Source organism: Epinephelus moara, chromosome 1, assembly GCF_006386435.1.
Source record: "Epinephelus moara isolate mb chromosome 1, YSFRI_EMoa_1.0, whole genome shotgun sequence".
NCBI classification, from domain to species: Eukaryota; Metazoa; Chordata; class Actinopteri; order Perciformes; family Serranidae; genus Epinephelus; species Epinephelus moara.
The window spans coordinates 27,550,845-27,576,865 of NC_065506.1; the positions used below are offsets into that span (position 1 = coordinate 27,550,845).

The window sequence follows — 26,021 nt, forward strand, 5'->3', positions numbered from 1 at the left end:
GGGGGGGGGGGGGTGTGAGGGGGTGAAAATGTGTCAAGTTTAGAGGTCTGCAGCCTTTCACTGCTGCTGAGTCACAGGGGTCTGCTTGAATGTAAGGGTCACGATCAGTGCTTTCTTGGAGCAGTTCTTCTGATGCTCTCTCAAGAATGTTAGACCGGAACCCCCTGCATCGGCCCTCTCGTGTCCCAACCGTCTACCATTGAATACAGATGGAGCTAAAGCCTCAGCCTCCTCTGATGGCTTTAGGGCTGCTCTGTGGTGTGGGGTGAGCCAACAAATATGAGCTGAACCAAGCAGGAATGTGCCTGGCACCCTGTCTGCCCTTTTTCTGAGGGGAAAGGGGGGCGTCATAACAGGGGGAATGTAGTAAGAGGAGGGGAGGCTCTAATGAGACCCTGTAATCACTTAACAGAGACCAGGTGCTCTGTGTCTTGCTGTAGCAGTGCGCTTCAGACAATAGAATGCCACTTTCAATTTACAAGAGTCATGAGCAAAGGAGGTCTGGACGACGGTCTAGATTTTGTATGCAAAATGTTTATTGAATAACAATGTAATTGCTTTGAAACAAATAAAATAGAACACATTTACAAATATATAATATACATATAAAACACATATCCTATTACCACAGTTTGCAAAAGAATAATGACACTTAGCTACAATGCCCATATATATATTTCTTCCTGTACAAAAATAGTTCTATCTGCATAAGTACTTTAATGTAACCTCTATATAATATTTAAATAAAGGAATTCATATATACATATACCTGCAATAAAAACAAATATAGATTGCACATGTTTTTGTACAAACAACAACAATTTCAAGTATATTTCAATCCATTGTGGACTGGCACATATCTCACAGAATCCCTTATACAGTGTCCAAAACTTGATATAAACTGAGAGCTTCAGAGCTCTGTAGCCTATCTTCCTGTTTGGCATTGTGATGAAGATGTCTTTTCCTGATGATTCATTCGACTTTAAGTCCAAATGGAAAAGTGCAGACAAGTACTGACAGTTTGGAACATGGTGGTATAATCCTTAGAGGATAGCACTTATCAAAGTCCTGGCCTTGAGGAAGAAATGTGTAAAGTCCCAGAATGTTAGAAGAGAGTTCCCTCTTTAAGCCAGAGGATGTGTCCACTTTGCCAGCTAATAGCACTCTTCCTTTCCCCCTGCCAAGCAGAGAGCAGCACCTGTAGTTCTCTCCACGCCGTGCCATCCAGTGTCTGTGCGCCAGCTGCAGTTGTTTGCACGCTCGGCATCGCTGAGCTGCAAGATTCAGCCTCTAGAGAAACTCAGTGCAGCCAGTCTTGCTCTGACTCAGTTCTCATGCCTAGAAAAAAATGTGCCGGGAAACACTTGGCAGAAGTCTGAGGCATTTCGAGAATTTTAGAACAGAGAGAGGACACTAACTCCCTCGCTTTTGTTCCCAACTCTTCTTGCAAAATCCCGCTCATGTCCGTCTGAGGAGAGCCTCAAGCTTGTGAACTTGTGACTCATTTATGCTCCACACGGGCCTCAGCCTGCCCTGCTCTAGCCTCAGTGTGACTCTGTGCGCTGGGAGAGACCGACGCCTCCGGCCGTATCCCTGAGGGCTGATCTTGTCAACAGGGGCGCTCCCGATCTTCAACTTGTTGTTGAGCTGGTGCAGGCGGTGTGCGAGGTCATGCACTGTGCAGGTGCCCAGCGAACAACCTTGTCTTCTTGACTGGCTGGCTGAGTTTTTAGACCTCTTGGTTCGGACATTGATGTGAGTGCTGGAGGACAGAGGGAGAGAGGAGAGAACATTAATCCATGGTGTTCACTGCTTAGTTGTTAATTGCTGAGAATTCTCTGCTTAGATTTTGTATTCCTTTTTAATGACTAGCAGAATGTTATGATTGCATGGATAGTGTCTTACCTGGAATGTGGCAGCAAAGTATCCCTGATATCTTCTGGTCTGACAAAGCTGTCAGACTCTGCTGTCCTCTGTACTGATACACTGTCAAGATCCCGTCTCAGTCTGCTCCCTAGCCATATGCTTAGCCTGGAAGAGGAAAAAAAAAAAAGTCCATTAGTCTTAGGAAGATTATTCAATAGACAGGCAACAGCTGTCCCTCACTTGCCAGACAGTCACATGTTATATCAAACGAAAATGATTATTGAATGAATTACTCTTCAGGTAACTCACCTTTTTCTCAACTCCGGGTTCACTTCAAGTTCCACACAGTGTGCTACTGTCGCCAACAGACAGCAGGAGAGGAAGGACTGGAAGATCAATTGCATTTTGACTCCTGTGGAGAGAAGGGAAGACACTTATTAGTTACTTATTTATGCTATAAATTGATATTTAACTCAGTGAATTCCCTACTGTCCCTCAATGCATGTAAAACTTTTTCCTGCTCCCCTGAATGCCACACTGGCACTTGCTTACACAAGAGTCCAAAAGCCAAGTTATTTGCACTTATCATTCATTTATTTAAAAAGTTAAGCTAAGGTCAGATTTGCTCGGTTAAGTAAACCTGCAACCATGCTTTGGGCCCCTGGCCAATAATGTGAAGGACAGTCTACCAATGAGGAGTCCAAAATAGGCTCAGCTTAAAAACTAAAGTGCTCTTCAACCCAGTTACCTTATCAAATAAAACAAGAAAATCAATTGCAACCATTAGATGCACTGCCTCCAGCAGATGCTTTACACCTTGAAGGCAATTCTCTAACAGACGCACACATTAAGAGCTAAACAGCTTATATAACCAGACAGATAACCTGTCCTTGTCTCTACACTTGTGCCCCGACCTCAAAAAAGCAAGGATAGAGCCATCAGCTGGAAGCACAGCAAATCACAGCAATATCTGCTTTAAAATAAAGTGCACATACCTGTAATTCTCTGGTAATTCAGTTGGATGAAAAAAAGTTCTTGTTGTAGAGTCAGCTGTAAAAGAGTACTCCACAGGTTTCTTGAAATTGCCACTAGTTCTGTAAGGCAGCTGTGTCACTCTGCTAATAGCTCCTACACACCAGACTGGGAGCCTTTATACAGGAGGTGGGAGGGGCTCATTGACTGACACACACAGTCTCTCATCCTTTTCCCCCACCCCATCCAGCACACTGCTGCTGCGCTGCTGCTCATTAAGTACAACAACGCAACAAAGTGAAAAGATCAAAAATGATTAATTAAAATGATAAAAGAAAATAGTGATAGAGTAAGTGCAGTGCAGTGCAGCCACTGTATCCTGTTTTCAGTGTTGAGTCAAGACATTAACTTTTCCTCAGCTCAGTATAAATGATATATCCACTAAATGTACAATTCTCATAAAATGTTGTTTGTTTTATTTCTATATATAATGGCAACAATCAATTAGCACGAGTTATGTAAGTCACATAATACACTCACTGTGGCACCAAGAGTACAAAGTGTTCATCTCAGCCGGCTGCTCTCTATAAGGAGAGGTATTAGGAATCTAAAAAATCACAAAGGAGAAGGTTCAAACATTCATCTTGTTTATTTGAACTTTAGGGTCAGTTAGTTATAGTTTTTGTTAAGATTCCTTTCAGTCCAACCTGGCTAATTGTGTAAAATAAAATTTAAGGAATGTGTCCACAGTCTGCTTTTCACGGCACTCCCTGACGCAGTAAGGTTCCATGTCAGCTTTGAAAGTACACTGGGTGATGAATTTGAGATGTGGAAAAAGACAAGCATTGAGTAACTGATTAAATATAGACCGTATGCCCAACTATAAACACAATATACTCATTGTATTTGTTTGTACAAGGCAAATATTTGACTCTGGACTTACCATGTCATTTATTTTGATATTTGGATAAACGCGAAGTGGAATTTTACAATTAACCTAAAAATAAATCCAGAGTCAGAAGATGAACTTGAGCAACAATCTGTGATCTATGAACAATATTGGCTTAGACATTTTTTAAAATAGTTATGATTTGTTGCTGTTATAAATTATACGTAATATGACTTCACTTTTTGCATCAGGAATGCAAACACAGGACTCTATTAGGTGATAATGGGGGAGCCATCAAGTCTGCCTGTATGTCTCAACCTCACACATCATGGGATGGTCAGTGCAGTGAGTCACTCTGAACCTGCAGGCAGCACATTTTACATGGCCACTCTTTGTCCACATCCAGAGAGAAAGATATGTCTTCCTCTGGTTTTTATTGATGTTTAGTCTGTAAGGCTCAAAGTAATACCCCTGTCGGTGCTGTTCATGATGCAGATGTGTATAATAAGTCCTCAGGGGGATACATGAACAGAAAATACCATCACAAATAGCACATTAAGGAAGTTACAACTTTTTGTTTATCACAGCCCACATCTGGCTGACAACGAGTGTGGATTTGTGTGTGAGATGAGCGCACTGAATATGTGATGCCATTAACATTAAAATCATACTCCCTTACAGAGTGAAATGCTGTAAATACCAGAGAAGAGTCATTTGGTTTTATCAGTGTAGAAATTCCACTAACTTTCCACAAGGTGTGGTGTAAATTTGTTTTGTCGGGTGTTGGACTAAGTAATGCTTTCAGTTTACAGTTTTTTTGTTTCAGTTTCGATGAAGAGGAACAACAGTCCCTCGAGTTCTTTCAACATAATTTCAGAAAAACTTAACACGTGACATTCCGCTCAAGCATTTCAGCATCCCATAATTCATATCTCATTGTTTAAGTCCCTGACACAGAACCTTCCTGAGGGTATTTGCGACCCAGCTCAAAGAATACATAAATGTCAAACACATGTGCTGTAAACCAGAAAATGTTTTGTAAGCACTTTGTAATGATAATTGCCTCCGGCAGATAAGTAATCCCCTTAGTTTAGTTTACAACAGGAGATTGTGCAATCATGACAACAAAATTCTGCTGTTGCTTTTTGGCTCCTTATATAGAAATCTTTTGCTTGTCCTCCATGAAGTCCCTATCGTAGGATGACTGTCAATTTTTGTACGACCTTATGCTGATACGGGCAGGTATGCGTGACAGGAAACCTGAGCAACTAATGACAAGTGTGCCAGGAAAAGAGGGTGTCAACCCCAAAGGCACAAATTTGACATATGATTCATAATAATTATCATGCTGTAATTAAACTAGAAATGTTTGTCACCTGAAAAAATGTTTTGTTCCAGATCCTGTGATTTTCACGTCATTCTTGTGCAATTATAAACACTATGTGAACGCCTGGTCTGTGTTTCTTCTTGTTTTGGCTTCGGTTCAACTATTTGACTACCTCAATAAGTGGAATAGAAAGAAAGAGGGAGAGACAAAGAAAACAACTGGAGAGATGAAGAGTGAGAGAAAACGCAGTGGAAATTGCTTGCGGTGTTCCTGCTATTGTCGAGAGTGACGGCGGTTTGTGCGTTCCTCTCACACTCATTAGCTAGAGCACTGATTTCCATGCGCTGTTCCTGTTCCTGTTTTTATAAATATGCAATATTTTTGCACTAACCACAGGAGTTTATCCTGCCTCTCACACTGTATGTCCAAGGCACAACCACGCTTAGCTTAATGGAGCAACTTTAAAAAAAGAACATTGTCTGTGACAGCACCACTAATGATTTTTCTTTTGTAGCACTCACCACAAAATTGAAGCATTAAGCATGGGGTAAAAAGGCACACACAAATATGTGAGTCCATGGAATAACCCCTGATCATTTTATTGTTGCATGTGGAGCAGCTTTGTCATATTAAGAGGATAAAATGAATCTTTTTTTGTTGTTGTGTGTTTTGATATAACTGGTATTTTTTGTATTAAGGCCACACGTGACTAGTGATTGGTTTGCAGTTAAAGTTGAGGACAAATATTTCCACTACTGAAGTGTCCCTGGCACTAAATGCTTGTGATAAATCAAAATTATCATACTGAAAAAAGAGGGCAGCAAGTAGCCTATAGAAAATGAATGTATTACTATTTAACCTGCTGAATATGACATGCAAATATTCTACGTTACTCTGTCAAAGTTGCTATTTCATTTACGTGTTATATGAGTGTTTTTCCATCACCCTGGATAATACGTCGGGGCAGCTCCTTTCAAACTGTAGTTTTGGACATCCGGCAGTTCTTGGAAAGCTCCCAGGGAGTCTCCAGCAACGCCAGAGAAGTTGTAATTTCCAGAGGTGTGGAATCAAGTCGCATGACTTGGACTCGAGTCAGACTCAAGTTCATGGATGGATTAGTGAACATGCCTAATGGGCACAGGCCCAGGGGCCAAAAGTGTTAGGGCCTCCCCGTGGCCATCCCCTGCAAAGTGTCACTCAGACACGTACTGACTAGAAAAAGACTCAAAATAACCATAAAGAGACACAAGACCACAAAGAGATGCAAAGGAACATCAAATAGACAAAAAAAAAACTACAAAATTCGCAAAAAAACCTCAAAGAGACACAAAATGACCAAAAAAGACACAAAATGACCTCAAAGAGACACAAAACTCACACAAGGAGACACAAAATGACCACAAAGAGACACACGAAAAGATACATAATGACTACAAGCAGATGCAAAACTATCACAAAGTCTGTGTGTCTTGCTCATGTGTAGCAGAGGTCTTGGGCCTTTTGCATGTCTGTGCCCAAGGGCCCATTGTTTCATAATCCACCCATGTTCGAGTCACAAATTTAATGACTTTAGACACAACTAAACAAAATCAAAAAAGACTTACAGCTTGACTTGGAATTTTACACCAATGACTCATGACTTCACTTGTACTTGAGCCTTTGGACTTGAAAATACTTGATATTTTCCCCAGTAACTTTGGGAGGAAAAATGTATAGACAGGATAAGACCATACAAAATTCAATCTGTTGTGGCACTAGTTAATAGCAATATGAAAGTACAATGCCAGCACTACTTTTTTATGATTAAAGGTCCAGTATGTGGGATTTAGTGACACCTACTGGTGGAGTTGCAAAGCTGAAACTTCTCGCATGTGGTTAATGCAAAAACCTGAATGGTCCTTACTAGAGCCAGTGTTTGATTTGTTCATTCTGGGCTACTGTAGAAACAACATGGTAGACTCTGTGGAAGAGGACCCAAAAGAAACAGCTTCTTCTAAAGTAACAAAAACACAAGAAGTCTTATTTTTGGGGTGATTATGATCTAATCAAAACATAGTTATCATATTATATACAATTTCTGCCAATAGATGCCCCTAAATCCTACACACTGGACCTTTAAGTTCAGTTGCACTTGTTTTAATGAAAAAATACAGTTTTTAAAAAAGCACTCATAATTGTCGTCAGTGAAGATTCTCAGTCGTCCAGGTCATGGTAATCATAAGTGCTATATCGTAGGCAACTGGACTTCCTGAAGATGCTTTGCCTCTCATCCAAATGGCCTCTTCAGTTCTAACAGACTGGTGTGGAGTTGCAGGCTTTAAACTCTGTGTGGGTGTGAACCCTTACAGTCGCTAAGGTCATATGAGCTCTGAGTTTCAGAGCTGTTTCAGTCACATGTGAGTCGTTGACCCATCTTGTGTGCCTTTAGGGTTAGATGGGTCCATTGTAAGTGGGTGATAAGTGGTGTCATAATTGTTTATTTAATATATTATTTTTACTATATTTTTTGAATAGCATTATAGTTGGTGAGTAGTGCATTATGGCTTGTTAAGGACTCAGATTTAAATGTATAGGACTTGACTTGGACTTGGACTTGCCTGTCTTGACTTGGGACTTGAGTGCAAAGACTTAAGACTTGTGGCTTGCAGAACAATGACTTGGTCCCATCTCTGGACTAATTCCCTCCTATTGCAATAACCAGGCAGTACTCACTGTTATGATTACATGCTTGCCACTGTAGATCTCTATATATTTCCCACATTTACAGTAAACTACAGTATTATTCTGGTGTGGTGGCTGCCCCTTGTATAAAGAAAAAACTTGTGGACCCCTGCTTGGAGCCAAAAGGGGGGCTCTGTTGGGACACAGAGCTGTATTTGTAAGCTCCAGGGCCCACGCCCATGGATGTCTCCCTCTCCTGCACGCAAGCGCAGTGACACTCCTTCTGTCAAACATGGCTGTGCTTTGGAAGCAGGAAAAATGCTGAATTGTGTTGGTATATCTCGGGAAAAGCAGCAGACATGGCTAGATTTGCTGACTATTTTATTGTCGTGGGATACGATCAGGAGAAAGCCGGTAAGTTTTTGGCGGCGGGGCGGCTCTCAGGGGCTGAGGTTTGTGTCCAGGCCGTCAGTCAATGTGTGATGATGTTGATGCTAGATAGCTTTGCGCTTAGCTTAGCCACACAGCTACCAGGCGAGACTGGAAACACTTTCTGTTTTTATACTAATAACCCGGCCAGATAGTGAGGATCACCCGGCGGGCATGTGTTTACAGATCAAGCACACGCCTGATGGCAAATCACCAGTTTAAGTTTACACCCTACAGGTTGCGATATTTGAGTTGGATCAATCGAAACTTTTCATGGATTCAAAATCTGTCACATCCTGTCCCTGTTGATCGTGCTGCTGTCAGGTCCGGGGGCTGCTTTCACTGCCAAATAGTGAGACACACTTGCTGATTAAAGCCCACAAACACCCTATAAATCCAAATCTTCCGCCGCCTCGATCATATTTGTGTTGCAGACACAAGCGAGGTGAGGATTGGTGTATGTAGCCACTGTTTGCATCCATGTTTTGCATTTTTGTTTCGCTGGCAGCGGTGGTCTTGCTCCCACCTTCCCATCCTGCACGCTCTTTTTTCGGGTCTATTTTTAACCCGCTGCAGACTGCACACACTTGTCAATGATTTGTTGTGTTATATTTGTTTTCGCCGGAAGAGTGCTCAACTTTTTTCACGATGGGCGTAACGTTACACAGCTGCGAGGGAAGGCAGTCCTTGTGCTCAGCCAGATCCTCTTCCCTCATCTCCACTGTTGTCCCTCACTGGGAGCTCCCCATGCTTCCTCTCACATGTTATGCCTCAGGTCCAGCCTCACATTCTTTTCATCCAAGGCAACAGCTTTGCACACATTTCTAAGCATTAATAGATAAGTAGATGAAAACCTTTTGGCATCGCACAGATGTTGAATCCTCACATTTCTAATTTTCCATGTTCCCGGATGATAAATTATGCTTTGTAAATGCCTCAAACTTATGCAATTTATTGCTGCTCATCCACTTCTGAGGATCCTGCTGCAGAAAGTAAAAATATTCAGTTAATCTGCCATAAGGGAACAAATTAAAGTTCCTAGCCTCTTGCAGTGGCATCCATCCAGCGCCATGTGTGTCAAAAGAAGGGCCAGAGCAGCTGAATCCTCTTAGTCACCATAGCTTGCTATGCACAATAGGTTAAAAATTGTCTTTCATCAGCTCTGTGCATCCCAGCGCCAACCGACAAATGAATTTTTTGAGCTCCAGGGACAAAATGTTCCTGGCGTCACCATGAGAGTCTGAATGGATTCACATTTAAACAGTCTCAACCACAATAAGACACAAGGACCCTGAGTTTAGTTTGTTCTCCACTGGCCTGCTGATGAGGATGAAGTTGATAGCAGAGAGAGCAATAAAAGTCTGCCATTTCAGATTGTGGTTGATAGGGTGCTGCGACAAGCATATGTCTCATCCACATCTAAGCCTCTCTGGAGGACACCACTCCTTATTGAATTGTATTTGTCTGCGTTTATTATGTTTTGCTGAGTGTAATGTAGCGTATCAGTTGTTGGTTTGGGTTAGAGCCCTGCAGAAGAGCCCTTGTTTGCAAGTGGGAGTGATTTTCTCAGAACTGGAAAAAGGAAATGACTTTTAGATTTGAAATACAGAGGAAAACAGAATGACGACTGTTTATTTCTCTAACTATTCAGAGCCTGTGCCCAGTGAAGTTGGCTTATAGAAACCAGTTTGCTCACAGTAACTTGCAGCAGGCTGTCTAGACAGCAGATTTTTTCTGTCCACCTTGCTTGTTAATTCAAACCAGGAATCCCTACCTGGGTCATCAGCAAGCCTCCTGCGCAGCATGCGCTGGCTTTTGCTCCACTGGCCTGACCCAGTTCTCATTGTTAGATTACTATGCATGGATCAGTTGGAAATAACGCTAAGCATGCAATCTGTTGAGGAATAGGCTCAGTTCCAATTTGCAGTGAATCAGAATTACACTGTAAAAAGTAAATCAGTCCCTGTAAATTCTGGATCAATGCATATTAATAAAGTCTAATTTTAACTGTTCAGACAGGAAATGGAGTGTTGTAAAGGAGCATTGTGTAAGATTTAGGTAGAGTGCAGTGAGGATTGCAGATGGCAACCAGCTGAAACTTCTACTGGTTATAATTCCTTCAGTGTTCATTGTTCAGGAGGTTTTTACCATGTCTGGGAATTATTCACAGAGGTCTCTTCCTCTCCAAAACAAATTGACCAGGAGTTTAAAACCAGTAAAGACACTGAAAAAAAAAAACAGTTTTATGTTATAAATCAGTGTTTTTCCAACCATGCAAGCTTAGCACCTACTAACTGTGCTAACTTTTTTCTGATCCAGGCATTCAGAAGGTTTTCACAGTGAGCTAAATTATCTGCAGAGGTCTCCTCCTCTTCAAAACAAACAGACCCACTGATTTAAACCAGTAAAAACACTGAATTAATCAGTTTCAGGTTAAAAAAAGAAAATGTTTTTCTGATTCAACATGTCACAGAGGGGCTGCTAACTTCGGTGACAGATGCTAAAACACAAATGGCCCCATCTGGAGCCAGTGTTTGGTTTGTCCATTCTGGGTAACAGTAAAAACATGGCAGTGCAACATGACAGACTCCGTGGAAGAGAAGTATGTCTCTATGTAGATATAAACAGCTCATCTTACTTGTCATACCCCCTAAATCCTACACACTGGACCTTCTAAAACAAGACAAACCTGGCATGTAACTAGTCAGTATAGCATTAGTGGTATTGAAGCTTGGTGTGCAGACAGTACAGCAGGCCTGACGTTGCACCAATGAAGATCACTAAAAAGTATAAAGAAACATTATAAAGAAGTGTGTGTTTAAGTTCCTCTCTAAATTTTGTTTATACCTTAATTGCATGACCCAGTTTCATTGACCTCCTTATATTGATATTTTCCTTCCAAAGACATTGGTCCCATGAGAACAATTCCTGAGTATATTTCTCCAGCAAGAACACTTATGAAATGTTCATTGTGAGTCTGGTGACCTATTTAAAAATAAATACTGAAAAGCTCATAACTAGTGGTCAAATTATTGTGCCTGGTTTAACAGACCGAGGTGACATAAAACAAACGAGAAAAAAAAGTAAAAGTAGGGCAACGTCTAATTCTATAGCTTATCGTTGACCTTAAAATCAATGGCAGGGATGCTGTTTGTCATATTAGTGTTCCACATATGTGAACATTAATATGCGCTGGTGAGTATGATAAAAGAGAACATGACCTGAGAGGCTGATTCCTCCGTAAGAAATCTGATCAGAGTCTGCGTCCCTGGGGGCTAATGTCATGAGCCACAAACCTTGGAATTATTTTCATGAATAATGTTGGAATGTGAAATCGCTGGTTTAGATGGATGCAGTCTGTATTAAACCTGCACTGTATCCTGTATTTTCCTTTTGCAGCAGGACGCTGTTTCTCTTTATTGGCAGGGGGGTTATATACTGTCTGGCGTGCTGTTCACCATAAATTGTAATTTGCCAAGTGAAAAAGAGGAATTTGCCCAGCTGCTTTTCTCAAACAGTTTATTGGATGGATATCATCACTTTTATTGAATCAAACTGCTCTTGGAATGTGTTTCACAGACATGGTGCCTAATCGCTACTTTGTGTGACTTTCTGGTCTGGATTTTCTGGTCTGGATTTGGGGAAGGTCTTATGTAACATGGCACGATCATGCAAAATAACAAAAATAATACTTGCAAATGATCAAGCGCAAAATATTTCCATCTGCAGATATCTTTTGGCTGTGTGATATTGTCAAAAGATGTGTATCGGTAGAGATGCAAGTATGCAGGCTTTGCAGATGTGGAGTAATTTCTTCAACAGATTGAATGCATAAATGCCATTCACGCATTATTGTAATAGTTGTACCAAGAATGAATCTGTGCTAGGTTTTAATCCCCCGAAACCTTCATGAATTGACTTTCTGTTACAAATTCTCAAAGAGTGTTTGTTTTTGTGCTGGCTCTCTTGGCACACCCACAAGGGAAGCGCTTTGGCAAAATAACATGCCTTTCTTTTAAACAACAAAACCAAACTTTGAACCCCTGAAAAGGTTCATGTTCTTGTCAGCTATTTTTACTTACTTATGCATCTTGTTGGAAATACTTTGGAAACAGCGCATGTTGGTGTTTCTGTGGTTTGTTTTGATGGTTGTTTCCCTAAACTTGTACGCTTACAGTAACTCTATCATAAGTCTCTTTCATTCCTGGCTATTAAGTGGTTTTCAAGCTTGTGTTGGTCTGCATCATGTGGGGTTCATAGTTTTATTTACCGGATCCTTGTGATTACCTTCAAGTGCCGTTTGACTTACGATCACACATCTGTTGGCTTTTCGCTGGCTCCGGAGATTAACCAAGGTCTCCTCATTTCAGGGAATGCATGCACAGTTTAGCTCCATGTTCCTGACTGCGTGAAATACTAAGCTTTTTCCTGCAGTATTTTCAGATTGCAACATGAAATTAAATCCGGGGTTCTTAACTTGCGCGAGAGTCTATGCTTTGTAATTTGTTCAGTGTAAATGAAATGACACATTTCTCATAACTAGAGCTTGGTTTACAAGCCAGAAAGTTTTCGCAAGTTCAGAATGTTGTTTAGGAAGTTGCCTGGGACCTGTATCAAGAGGCTGCACATTTGTATTTATAAACTCTTTGAGCCTTTGTCTAAAAATATGTGGCGTAAACAAGTTTCAACAAAGCATTTACCCCCTGTTAATAAGTCCAAGATTTTATTTGACAGCTGTTTATTTATGCAAAGGTGATGGCTTAAGGCCATCTGTTAACTTAGTAAGTACTAAATTTGGCAAAATAATGCCATGAAGTAAATATTGTTTGCATACACTGGCTTTAGAGACTGGCTCTTCCAGCAGCTGGAGATGTTGATTTCGGGTTGTAGATGCCAGATCTTGAAGTGCTGCCATATGTTGTGCTTGGTTCTCTAAATCATTAGTTATTCAAGTTGTGTACTCTGTTTTGTTTTGTTTTATCTGTGGTAACATAAACACGTTGTTGTTTGCACAGTTCTTTCAGAATAAGATTAACATCTGTAGTTGAAATCCATAATTCACAATGTAGTGTATGTATTTTTTCTATGTTTAATCTTGCATGTATTGCGTACACATAGTTGTGATTGGAACAAGTTTAAGATTCCAATGCAAAGGGCTATCTGAAAGTACAAGAATCTGCATAAGTGTTTTCAAAGATATTGATTTATCAACTCTGAATAAGTGCAACGGTTTCAACACTCATTATCTGCAGGTTACAATGAGCATTCAGTTCGGGTCAAACGAGTCCGCAGTATTCACAGGTATTTATTGGTTTCACCTCTGATTAGCAGCGATGGAAATACAACACCCGGGTGGACGTGCTAATTTTAGCCACTTTGGCACTGCAATGCAATGACAGGCCAAAAGAAAATACTGTCTGTCTCTGTCCAAGCAGCGCTCAAACATCATTCAAAATGTAGTCTACTCCGAGTTTGAGAAAGAGACTGAAAAAGTAGGAGATATACAAAACAAGTAACCACCGTAACATTTTCAGTGGCCTCCATGCTGCTGTCTGCTGTTTACTAGACTGTTTTCTGGCCTGTCTGTGACGTTGAGCGTGACACACCAGAAATAAAAAAAAATAGTAATACACACACTGAAAGGCATGTACTCCCGTGTTTAAAAAAGAACACACATATGTTAATTTGAGTGTAATAAAGGGTATTATTATCAATTTTTACTTCTGTCATTCTGCTGTTCTCTGCGAACCAAGAAAAGTCACCATTGTTCTGTCATACTCTTTTTGTTTTTTTTTGTTTTTTTTAAAGATTATTTTTGTGGGCTTTTTGCCTTTAATGACAGGACAGAGTGTGAAATGGGGAGACAGAGAGAGAGTGGGGACTGACATGCAGCAAAGGGCTGCAAGCCGGATTCGAACCCACGGCCACTGCAGCGAGGCAATGCCTCTGTACATGGGGCGCTGGCACTATCCACTACACTACCAACGTCCCCTATTTGGGTTTTTTGTCAGTCAGTCTGTAGTGGACACATCTGGGGATGTTTCAGTCGCCAAGATGTAGCCGCAGAGGGAGCATTTGCTTGCTTTCACGCTGCTCTCCAGTGCGTGAATTGCAAATCCTAGGATAGTGAAGGAATGGCCCGCCGCCCGCCTTGCTCTGCCTTGTCCTATCTCTGATTGGCTTACCCTGACATTCTCACCCTCGTACCCCTGCTGTCACCCTGAACGTCCCACCAAACCTAACCTGGATCCAAATCCGACTCGACTGCCATAATTCTCAGTTAGGTTTAGCCCTATCTTTTCCTAAAAGAAAATAAATGTAGTGCCCTCAGTGTCAAAATTTGCCCGTGGTATTGTATGTCGATATCTTTGAAGTTAGAAATTTCAGTATTGTGACAACACTAAAACACTTGTAATATCTACCATTTTTCTGTGTACTTAAAAAGTTACAGAAGAAATAAATCTATGATTTTAAGAGCAAAGAGGTGGGGCTGTTCCATCAGTGAGTAACTGGTTTACTTGGTTTTATTGGGTGTGTAAATGCACATTCACTTTGCTCTATTTTCATATACGATATCTATAACTGATACCAATACTGCAATAGACTAATTAGCACATAATAACAGTCTCTGTATGATTATAAGGTTATTTATATTTTTCAGTGGTTTTCCACTGAAAAACATTCACTTCCACTTAAGCTTTGTCACATCTGTCCGTTTGACACCATAATGACTTACAAGGATTTATCAGGAAAAAAAGGCTCTCATACATCCTTCAGTGAGCTGTTGATGTCAAATGTCAGTCCAACAGGCTGCTTGCGGTTACCAAAGGTGTCACATGAGAGATGTGGGATTGTTTTGCTTTTGTTTTACATCTTGGTTTTTCTGCCCCCATTGATTGTTTTCTTTTGAACTCCACATTTGGCAGCTTCTCGTTTGGATTCAGACTTTGTGGTGAGAGGCGTCCTGACCACAATGGACGAGTTCCTTCCTCTGTGTTGTGGAGTTTTGAACTGATATGCAGGGAAACTCCACTGGCTACTGTTAACACTACTCCCAGTCTGCTGATAAGGTGTTATAATATCAGAGCTTTGTGATTCCTGTGGCTATGCAAATTATGCTAAAGTTCATGTCAGGAAACATTTTAGCTGTAACATTTTAAGAGGAAATAAAAAGTGACATGAAATAGTCTGGTGGGGGCAAAAACACTGTAGAATATTAGGTCATCCCTTTCTCTGAAGCAGGTTAACCATTTCCTTAATCTGATGAGATTTAATGACGGCAATATCTTGGTCTTTAAAACTGATTAAGAGTTGAACTAAAATGAACTCAGTCTGGTTGTGTTGAACGAAGACATTGTTCTGAGCTCACACTAGTCTGAATAGGATTAATATAAATATATCAACAGATGGAACCAGGGGCTGTAAAATGAATAGCGTCTAATTGTTTGCTGAAAGCTGGAAAATGGAGAGTCATTTTTGGATCAACTGTTAGCCACCATATGCACAGTTGCATCTGAGCTTCATATGCAGAAAGCATAAAGTTTCGACCCCTGACTGACTGAGTGATGATGACTATGGCACTGACACAAGTGAGCAGCACTGCTTTTATAGTTTTTGAGCTGAGGGAAAGAGAAAGTGATGAAAAGATGATTTAAAGATATTAAAGTTTATCCTCGTCCTGCTGGAAACCCACTTGAGAACTACAATTTATTGTTCTCCATGGAAAACATTTCTACAAAATATGCCCATCAAAAAAGGAGGAGGAGGAGGAGGAGGCTGAAGAAACTGTAAGATTTGTGTGTGGTATTTAACTGTTTTGAAGATCCTCTCTTGGCTGATATATTTTTCTTTTCTCCCAACTTTTTGACCTGGGCATGACCTTAAGGAAATGTCTGTCTGTGTACATATTTTTCCTGCCCTGCAGCTGTCTTTGGAAGCTGGAAAGCTTCCTGAATTTGATAATTGTGACATCATTGGTTTGCTAATCTCTGATACCCTTTTGCCATGCAAACGGCACCACAGCCTGTTCCTTTGCATATGATCCACACAGAATAATCAGTTTCCTGATGATGGTCACCCTAGAGACCCAAACTGGGTGTTCCTATGCCTCAACAATGATCGTAAAGGAAAAAGCTGCCCTGATATATAATTTACATATGTAGTTTTAGTTTGTGAATTCAAATTGGGTCTGCCCTAAAACTAAACAGCAGAATGAGGGACTGAAGTGGTGATAACAATTAATCAGTACACTCCATTAGAATAAGGGATTATTAGGCAATATGTCAGTATCTGTGGTGATTTTAATGGGATGTAGTCACATTTTCTGATTACATTACACTAGACTCATTTGGATGTGATACATGATGACAAAATGCAGGGCACTAATTCAGTGTCAGTGGTTGTGAAGACATCGTTGATCTCTTAATGGCTGAAATAGTTTAAAGTCCCCTTTCGGACACATTTTGAAGTGTGAAGAAATACTAGCCTCAATAAATTTGTTTTAACATGTTTTGTAATATATAAATAGTAAAAAAAAAAAAATTGAAGAGGGGCTGGAAGCAGGTTGGCTCTCCCTTATTGAGAAACTCCTGATCAGGCCTCCACCCTGGCCACCACTTCTGCCTGCAACAGGTTGTACTTTCACTTCCTGCTTTCTCCAGTGCTGGCACAGCACTAAAGTGTGGGTATAGGTGTGGCTATGTGAGACTAGCGCTAGGCTGACTGATGGCTGGTGTTAGCGTCAAAGGAAACACTTACAGTTTTTCCCATACATTGATCAGTCACCACTCTGTAGCCCAGTTTAATGTCCTGCCCACAGCACTTAGTTTAGTCACACATCACAACTAACAACTCTTCCTAACCTATATAGAGTGAGCAAACTCTGGCAGATGGTGCGCGTTAAACTGTCCGGATATATAACGAGGGACAACAACATTTAGGGAGCCAATTAAGCCCTGAGTGAGCACAAGCAACAGGTTTCTGTTGTTCTGTAGTCTTAGGACATGGACTTTTTTGTCGTTTTCCAGCCCAGTTACATTGGTGTGCAGGTATCTCTTCCGCCGTCCTCGCTGTTGCTCTGAAAATAGGTTGGAGGTGCATGCAGCTTTGCCAAAATACAGCCAGGGCGGGCTCTTTTTCAGACACATGACATGTAGGTTAGCACATCTTCATTAGGAATCACTGAAATAATCTGATGTTCTTTGGTTGCAACACGTCCAGTTAGGAGTTGGTGCAACACTGAAGGTGCCACAGAAGGTTAAAGACAAACACAGACTGGAGCTGCTCTGGTGAGCCGAGCTGTGTGTCGCACATCAGGCAGCTGATATTGAAGAAGTAATAAACATCACAATTCAATACGATGAAGTTGCAAAAACACCTGCTGTTTCTAGGAGATTGACAGGTACAAGAATAGCAAGGACAGAAAGAGGAAGTGAGAATGCGCCTTAACACAGGCGAGAAATGGGACCAGATTTTCATAGTTCATAAAAACGTAGCACAGTGAGGATGCAGACATTGCATCCTCACTTTCATTGACATGCAGTGCAGTTCATGTACTTCACTTATAAACCATTGGATTATACAGTAACATTGGGCTTCATGATTAGAGAAAGTTTTTGTATTGCACTGTGCTGATGCAAACTCTCACTGTCTGTACTGACAAATCTGCTCTGCACGGGAGGTTTCTGGTTTCTTTGCTGGTGTTGTGTCGAAGTCTTTTTCCCCAACGATACGTGTTTCCGTATTAGACAGCAATTGACTTTTGTATTAGTGATGTACCTAATCTGTATATTTGAGTCTAAGATTTTAGGCAGGTGCACAGACATAACCCCCCCTCAGTAGAGGAATGTGCACACACCTCTCTAATGGCAAACTCTGCACAGACACAAGTCAGTGTAGTCTAGGCCAGACATTTCAGGAAAATTTCAGAAAAGCACTTTTTGAGTGGAGGGGGGACTCTAATGTAAATTCTGTTTTTGGGGGGATTGTCCCTTTAAACTCAGGTTTGAAATTGGTGTGGAGGAATGAGAAGAAGCGATATCTGTGAACTTGTTTCCAGAACAGTGCACCTGTGTCCGCAACAGGGCCAAAATCAGGTTAAATGCTGACGTGAATGTTGCGTCAGCTCCACTGGTGGCCTGTCCATACATGGTAAAATAAGCATTTGGCTGATTTAATCAACAGAAACAGCAGGAAGATAAATCAGGAAGATGGATGGAGCTTTTTTCTTCAGAGAGGAGAAACATCTGCTCTAATCAAGAAAAACTAACAACTTTTCCTCTCCACTTTTTGTTGAGACCATGCTAAATCACACAACTCAGTAATAACTTACTAGGTTCATTCAATCTTTCGAGGTAGCTGGAGTCAGATGTTTGTGTACGTGTGTGTGTGCTGACTTGCAGCAATGGCTCAAGTCCCGGTAGGGTTGCTGATACAGGGGAATGTTGAACTCAGGGTGTCTCTGCAAGAATGTTCAAAAACCTTTTCAAAGTAATTAAATCTCAAAACTCTTTTTACATTTTTGACACGTGGAATTTGCCTTTGTAGGGATGCACTTGTGTTGGTATCAACTGGTGACAGCTTGAAAAAATGAAGTTCGGATAAAGTAAAATCTAGGTCTGCGCCTTGAAAGTGGGAGATGCAGATCATCAGTTGGCTCCTCTGTCGACTGAGATGTTTTAAGTCGAGTTTTCTTTTTTTTTTGATAGACAGTGTGCTGTGCAGTGTATTTCTGGGGAGGCTTAGCTGCTCTTTGATACAGACAGCTGTGGACGTGATGCAGTGGCACAGAGGAGGAGAAACTTTCCACTATATTGCTCTGACATAACATTATCCTCTCTCTTCTACTTGGAAGTGGTGAATTTACAGCTCACAGATGATTGGCTCTGGCTTTTGTTTGATATCTAGTGTCGGCAAAAAATGTTGTTGCACATGTCCAAGCTGTTGTTAGCGCTGTTAGCTTGTTTATTATATTACGTGAATGCAACTGTGACACTGAGCATCCAGCTGAGCCCTGTTCAAACTTTAATACTTTTAAACACATTATATATTTTAGAAAATACTTGTCAAAGCCATGAAAAGACCGGGAACTTGACAGTGCTGAATTGTGGAGTTAAATTGTCAAACAGTTTTTACCATTTCTGTGTGTTCTGGATTTTTTGGGCAGGCCTAAAATCCTGACTCGATGACACACCGGAGCCATTCTTACCATAACCCCTCCCCTACTATATAAAAACTAACTAGAGTGCATACTATCAGTTTTGTTTCGTTCATCCCCTGCATGTGAGAAGCGAGTTGCTAATTCCACAAGCTCTCTGAGCTCTTTCAGTCTAATAAATACATGATTAAACATCTCTGTTAAATGCCACCATTACATAAACACAAGGAAAGTAGCCATAAGTGACGTACCTGTCAGTCTTTGAGCCTGTATGGCTACCTGGCCCATTGGTAGTTACTGCTCACTGTTGTGGGTGTGTGATCTAATGTTAGCTGCTGAACGAGAGGCTGTTGCTGCGCGGCGGCTCGCTCTTTGGCTCGGCGTGTGTGTGCTTTGTGCTACTGCGTTAGCTGCTAATGAGAGTCTGTCGCTTCACGAAGGCTCGTTCTTCAGCTCAGCTCCTTCAGTGGAGATGCCTCCAGTGTTTCAGAGCAGAGAATACTGCTTGTTTTTTCACAATTTTGAAACCTAATTTTATGTACTTGGCAATTTTTTTAACCATTTCAATTTAGCTGGGTGGTTAATAACATAGTTTTCTGTGGTTTAATCAACTCATAACACATTTTTGCTTTACCCGGACTTTAAATATAATCAGTCCAGTATTATTTTTACTGTCAATATTTGGCTGAATGTTTAATTGGCAGTTTTTGTTATTTTCAATTTAGACTCAAAATTACCAACATGAGCATGTCTGTGTTTTCATTGCACTACTGTGCCACCACTGAGTTGTCACTTTGTCAGAGACTTAGCCCTGCTGCACCATGTATGTTCCTTGTATCAGTAGTGTGGACACTGACCACAGTGTGCAAATGACAGCACGGTCTCAGCTGGACTAAACTGATGTGGACACCAATTTTTAAAAAATCTAAATCAACTTATCAAAGCATGAGAAACAGGATGTGTAACTGTTGTACATGACAGCCCTAAAAAAGCTTGGTTCAGTGCCTATTTTAAATTATATTTTTGTTCTAAATGTAAAACATGTTCAGCAAATACTTCCTGGGTTACCACAACAAACTAATCACAATTTGTGTAAAACATTGTCTTGTTTTATGCCATATCCCTACACTCATATGTAGCAAATCACTGGGATTTTTTTTAAGGCTAGTCTACAACCATCTGCTCGGAAACCTGATGAAAAGTGTTAAAAACTACTAATGCATTGGAATATTTTATATCTGACTCATATTTCCCACCGGTTGTGTTTTATAAGCTGTCTCATGACCTAGAACTGGCCTCAAAACTCAGTAAGAATTTGTGAGTATCATGGTATCAGTTTACGAGTTGTCCCGAGTCCCGACCACTGGTGAATTTTGTTTTCTTATTTTGGCAATAAGAAGGCATTTATGAATCCCACAACAGTTCACAAAAACTGTGTACACACTAATTTAAGATAAAGTCTGTGCATATGAATGTCTCATAAAAGAGGCCCAGTGTTTGTACTGGACTGTGCAAATCTCTAACGGCACTTAATAAAGGCAGGTTAGCGTATAGTTATTGTTCCTAATAAATTCGTCCCTGAAGCCATTTCAAGGGAAACCATACATATGTATACTGTATGTATATCTTACGTCATCAGAAAGCTGAAAAACATTACAATTATATCGTCCAGCTTTAGCACACACAAGTTGTTCTGTATTGAGCTGGAAATGAGTCACGCTGTTAAACATGCACACGCGTGCCATTGGCCTGGACAAGTTTCGTTCTTGTTGTTCAAATAGCTTCTGCCAAGAATAGAAAAAAAATAAATAAATTAGATTTTGGATTTTGCAACCCACCTCCGTCCGCCTTTGCTAGCGGATGTTCAAATTAGCATGTTCCCTTTCAGGCCTGGGTTCTATTATCCTCGCTGATGGGGTTCTTTATAGATATCAGGGGGGCAGTATTTGAAAGCACGGCTTGTTTTAATACAAGAGTGCAGCCTCGTGGAATGTGAGGAATTCTGTCATTTATTTTCATCTGTGGTCGAAAATTTGAACTTGGAGCACTCGGAGCATGTGATATCAATTAGAGGAGCTGTAAAGACCTGAAGACACATAACGGTCAGACAGACTGGTGGTCCACTAGCACCAGTCTCCATGCAGTGTCTGGGCACGTTTTACTTGCCTCTACAGGTGAACAAAGGCAGACATGTAACCATCCTGCAGCTCCCTTCTGTTTAAACAGTCAAACACATACACTCCCTAACCGAGACCAATCTCCACTTAAGCCCAAGAGCCTCATCATGATTAATTTGTCTCCCTCTTTGACAGAGGTCTGGGTTTCAAGGAGTTGTTGACAGCAGGCTTGAGGCACTTGGCGCAGGGGGGCTGCAGCCGACTGCCGAGGATCTCGTGTCATTACGATGATGTGTAGCACTTCATTCCCCTGTTTTTTTGAAGCAGCTCACCTCCCTTGAGCGTAGTATCTCACCTCTTGGACAAACTATGACATACGGGCTTTAAAAGCTGTCTGCTTAGTAGTTTGCTGAGTCATGGTATTTGCCAGTGTTGTCACTGGATCTAACACCACCACTTTTTTCCACTGAGAACTTGACAGTTGTCAGGATAGCACATGTCAAATAAATTTTAAGAAGTGATTTGAATTGTAAATGGCCATAAGGGACCTCCACAAACGGTAACGTAAGTGCTGGTAATGTTCGCAAGCCTTCACAAGCGGCAAGAGACGACGTTGTACAGCAGTGACTGTCAACTGGCGGCCCATGGGTCACATGCGGCCCGGCAAAGCTTCCCATCTGGGGAGCAGAATAATAATCAATTCAGAAAATGTAAGGAGGAAGAAACTGCGTTCGGGTATTTAGGATATCTAGCACTTTTTTGTCCTACATTGAAGCAATCCCAAAGACAACTGAGATGGTAATAATTTTATTAGGAATGACTAGTATCTTATAAAATAGATTTTTAGGTTCTTTTACTTGTTTTTAAAGCTTTTAATGGTTTGGGACCAGCCTACATTGCAGACCCTGTCTTTCGATAATCCTTTACAAACTCTCAGATTTTCAGCTGCTGGGTTTTTACATACATCTATACATTTAGTTAGGCTTTTAATTAATGTCATTCATATTATTATTTTTTTTAATTTTTAATTGCATATTTCCTGTATAATTTTTATTTTTTTATTATATTTTTTTCTTTTATTTTCGTTGTCTTTTTTTGCTTTTGTTTTGCATCTCCATTGCGAGGCACTTTGAGCTCCTTTTTTGTGAAAGGTGCACTATAAATAAAGTTTATTATAAGTATTATTTATGTCCCTTCACCCAAGGGTCCTAAAGACCTCATAAATCTATCTGTCAGCTTACTATTAGCAAGTAGTAGACACGTGACAAAAAGTGACAAAGCAGTGTTCCGAGAAAGTTATTGATAGCCTCATCTACAGAAACATTGCGTGCAATGGTTCACCTTTCACCTTCTTTTCCCCTCTCCCTGTCACTGTCTCGCTCTCAAACACACACACACACACACACACACACACACACACACACACACACAAACACACACACACACACACACGTCATGACACTCAGTCCCAGTCAACTTGGTGGAGTGGACAGATCCGTTGAAATATCTTCATGCAAAGACTGAGACAGACTCACACCTGTCATTTAACTGCTTATTTATATTATGTTAAACCATTATTAATTGAAATGGGCTAATTAGGACTTTACTCTCTTAAAGAGCCATGATATATGTCTAATGACTGTAAAAGGGCCACTGGCCCCCCTGTCTTGACGTGACTACTGCTCATGGTTTGTTAGCTTCCACTGCCAGCACTATGGGAATGGACATAGCTATTCATGCTACTCTGTGCGGTCCCCCGCGTCCTCACACTCTGCTTCTATATAGAATATTCTTATAAGTCCTGTGGTGTCTCTGTCTGTTCTGTATCCTTTTTTTGTTGGAGATGTTTTTATAGTTTGAGCCAAAGTTGTAGGTTACACATGATGTTTAAAAGGCACATGCAAAAGTATACGGGGATGTTGGTTTTCATTTCTCTGACCAACGTAGCAATTTGACATGGTTGTAGTGGTAGCCAGCGCTGACGTCAGCTTGTGTTGTTTTAGGTTTTTACTTTTAGAATGAGAGTAAAATCCCAAATGCTGTATAGGCCGGCACTAACTGGTTTGCTTTTTGCAGATAAAATCCATTCAAATTCCAATTTTTTTTAAGTGTGTTGTTTGATGATTGAGGGTCTGAAATGCTGACCCTATCTGCAACATATGTGTCTCCTCAACAAAGCTAGTATTCTGCCAGAATGCTTTGAATTGGAAGTTTATGCTTTTATTGATTGCACAAACAAACCACATATATCTATTTATCCAAATTCCTATGAATTCAAGAAATGGGCCACATGTATTCAATTTCTGTCTCTTACTCTCTTGACAGGAGAACACTTTCCCTTGGCTGACAAATAGAAAGTGTGTCCTAGCTGTCAAAGAGTGACTAAGAGTTTAAAATAACGTTGAGATGAAGTCATGGGGTCAGACAACTCTGTGTGACAAAGAGCATATTGTGAAACAGATCTTAAAATGCTGTTTTTGGCATGTTCCACCAGGGAAATGTTTCTTATATTAGATAAAACTTCCATTTATTAGCTTTTCGGATTGCTAAATATGAATGATGCAGTCATATATCAACTCCTAAATACATATTGTGTTGTGCTTGCACTTATGTTGACTTGAATTATTACATCCAATTTAGGTTTCAGGGTTTTGCAAGACCCAGCCATATGGGGTCCTGAGGGAAGTCTATGAGGGAGTTATTTCACTGGTAAAGCTTTCGATGGTCAACCTCGCAAATCTGTGTTCGCTACACCTGCCATAGATCAGTATCCAGCTGTCTCTGACAGCACTAACTATGTGCTGTAAGTGTGTACGCCTTTCTTTTTCATGACTGTATACATATGTATGACCAACACTGAAGATTTTGTATTAAGGCTATTGAGGTTGCCCCTTGTACCTTTTGGTTTTAACTTGCACTCTTTCGCCCCCCCAGTAATCACTTGTCAGAGCATTATCACTAAAAACATTAACAGCCTTCTCGCTCCTGTGAGTTTCTCTGTATTAGTTGTTTAATTCCCATATCTCACACTTTGGACCACATTCCTCCTCAAACATCTTGAGTTAATCAGTCCCAAAACATTACCAAGAGTGTTTTTGTGATTTTTGTGTCCAAAACTGACTGAATTTGCACCAATTTTGAAAAATGCTATTCAGATTATTGGTGTTATTTTTTGTTAAACTGCAGTGATGTCTAAAGAATTACATCATTGCACAAAAACAAATGTATTTTTTATTTATTTAATAATAGGCTCATACAAAAGTGATCCCTCTTAGTCACCACTTGTGACCCACTATAAGTGTGTGGTGGTGTATTTATCGGCAGAGACTCTGCATGTATTTTCTGCCTGTTTGTGGGGTCGCTGCTGGCAATTTGGGTGCACTAACCATTATCGCTTTGTAGTGTCCCATTACTCACACAAAGCAAAAGAAGAGTCACAAACTTTCCAAACTCTGCATAAATGTTCCCATACAGAAGAACAGGCATTTATCAGCAGTTGCGGGAGGCTCCACAGAGTCACACACTTGTGCATTACCTGGCTGCAAGGTCGTTAATTAGTTGACTATATGACAGTTTCTGAGGGACTTCTGCACTGATGCTGATGACAGCAAGATCTGTTCCTATCCCATTGTTGAACGCAGGTATCTTTTAATGAGCTACGGTCTTGAAAAACTTTGCTCAGCAAAGTCAGCTGACTATTAATAACTGTAGTAGTAGCCTAAAGGCGTTAGCGCACCCAGCAAGCCGGTTCAGCTCAAACCATGTTGTGTCTGAAAGGGCGTTAACTGGGAGAGCTTATGCAATACAATTGATGGTTGATGATGTTCATATTGGGCTGTTTTGGCGTCCCCTCTGGCACTAGTGCCCTACATACAGTGCGTGATGTACGTGCCTGTAGCGGTGGCGCTGTCTGTTGAAGGTGCTAGACCGTAAGCTACATGTATCCAAGAGGAAGCATCAAAAATCGTGGACACAGTTTGAAAAAACGCAAATGTAGCAAGGCAAAATGCCAATCTGGGTTGGGCTTTCACTTTTGCTGGCGATACTGTTTACAAACTGTAACCGCCAATCCCTGCAAAGTACCCCTTTAACTGTACTTCATAACAAAGGTAAAAACAAATATTGTTTACTGTCTCTTAACTCAGTGTGTACGACAGAACACCTAACAACAAGCTAACGAGTAACTTGTCTTAATGCAACTCCTTTTAAGTTAACCTAGCAATAAAAAGTATAAACTAAGGCTATCTGAGAGAAGCAGTGCCTGAGAAGAGAAGATGACTTTTTGGATAAAAAGTTCCTGTTTTGCATTAAATATTCCAAAAACAACAACGCCAATTGCTGGAAGGGTTTATTTTATCCAACCCAGTAAGTCATTCATTGATTGGCAGTAACTGCTCCCAAATTCACTGATGCATTCAGCTTCATTCTTGTAATCCATCTGACTGTTTATTTTGGTGTCACTTTTGATTTGATTTTGCTCTGTCAGCATTTTCAGATCTCTCTTGTTTCATTTTAAGCTGTTACACAATTCCTCTTTACAACTAAAATGGACCATATTAGATTTCTTAGAACTTTCTCGCATCCTAATAGGGTTTATTTTGACTA

The 26,021-nt window shown here is 40.7% G+C and overlaps 2 protein-coding genes across 3 annotated transcripts in view; one reads left to right on the plus strand and one right to left on the minus strand.

The window, feature by feature from the left end:
* Positions 1–518: 518 nt before the first annotated feature.
* On the minus strand, positions 519–2,984 carry adma (adrenomedullin a). Its single transcript, XM_050045156.1, has 4 exons — positions 2,862–2,984; positions 2,176–2,278; positions 1,906–2,031; positions 519–1,762 (listed from the first exon to the last, which is right to left on the minus strand). The coding sequence occupies exons 2-4, from the start codon at positions 2,268–2,270 to the stop codon at positions 1,459–1,461; spliced, it is 525 nt and encodes a 174-aa protein (XP_049901113.1). The 5' UTR covers positions 2,271–2,278; positions 2,862–2,984; the 3' UTR covers positions 519–1,458.
* A 5,001-nt stretch (positions 2,985–7,985) lies between these two features.
* Positions 7,986–26,021, plus strand: part of sbf2 (SET binding factor 2) — a 128,385-nt gene continuing 110,349 nt past the window's right edge. For both annotated transcript variants that reach the window (XM_050043650.1, XM_050043659.1), the window contains exon 1: positions 7,986–8,129. In XM_050043650.1, the coding sequence (XP_049899607.1) occupies positions 8,075–8,129 (55 nt within the window). In that variant the 5' untranslated portion in view covers positions 7,986–8,074. The remainder of the gene's footprint in view (positions 8,130–26,021) is intronic.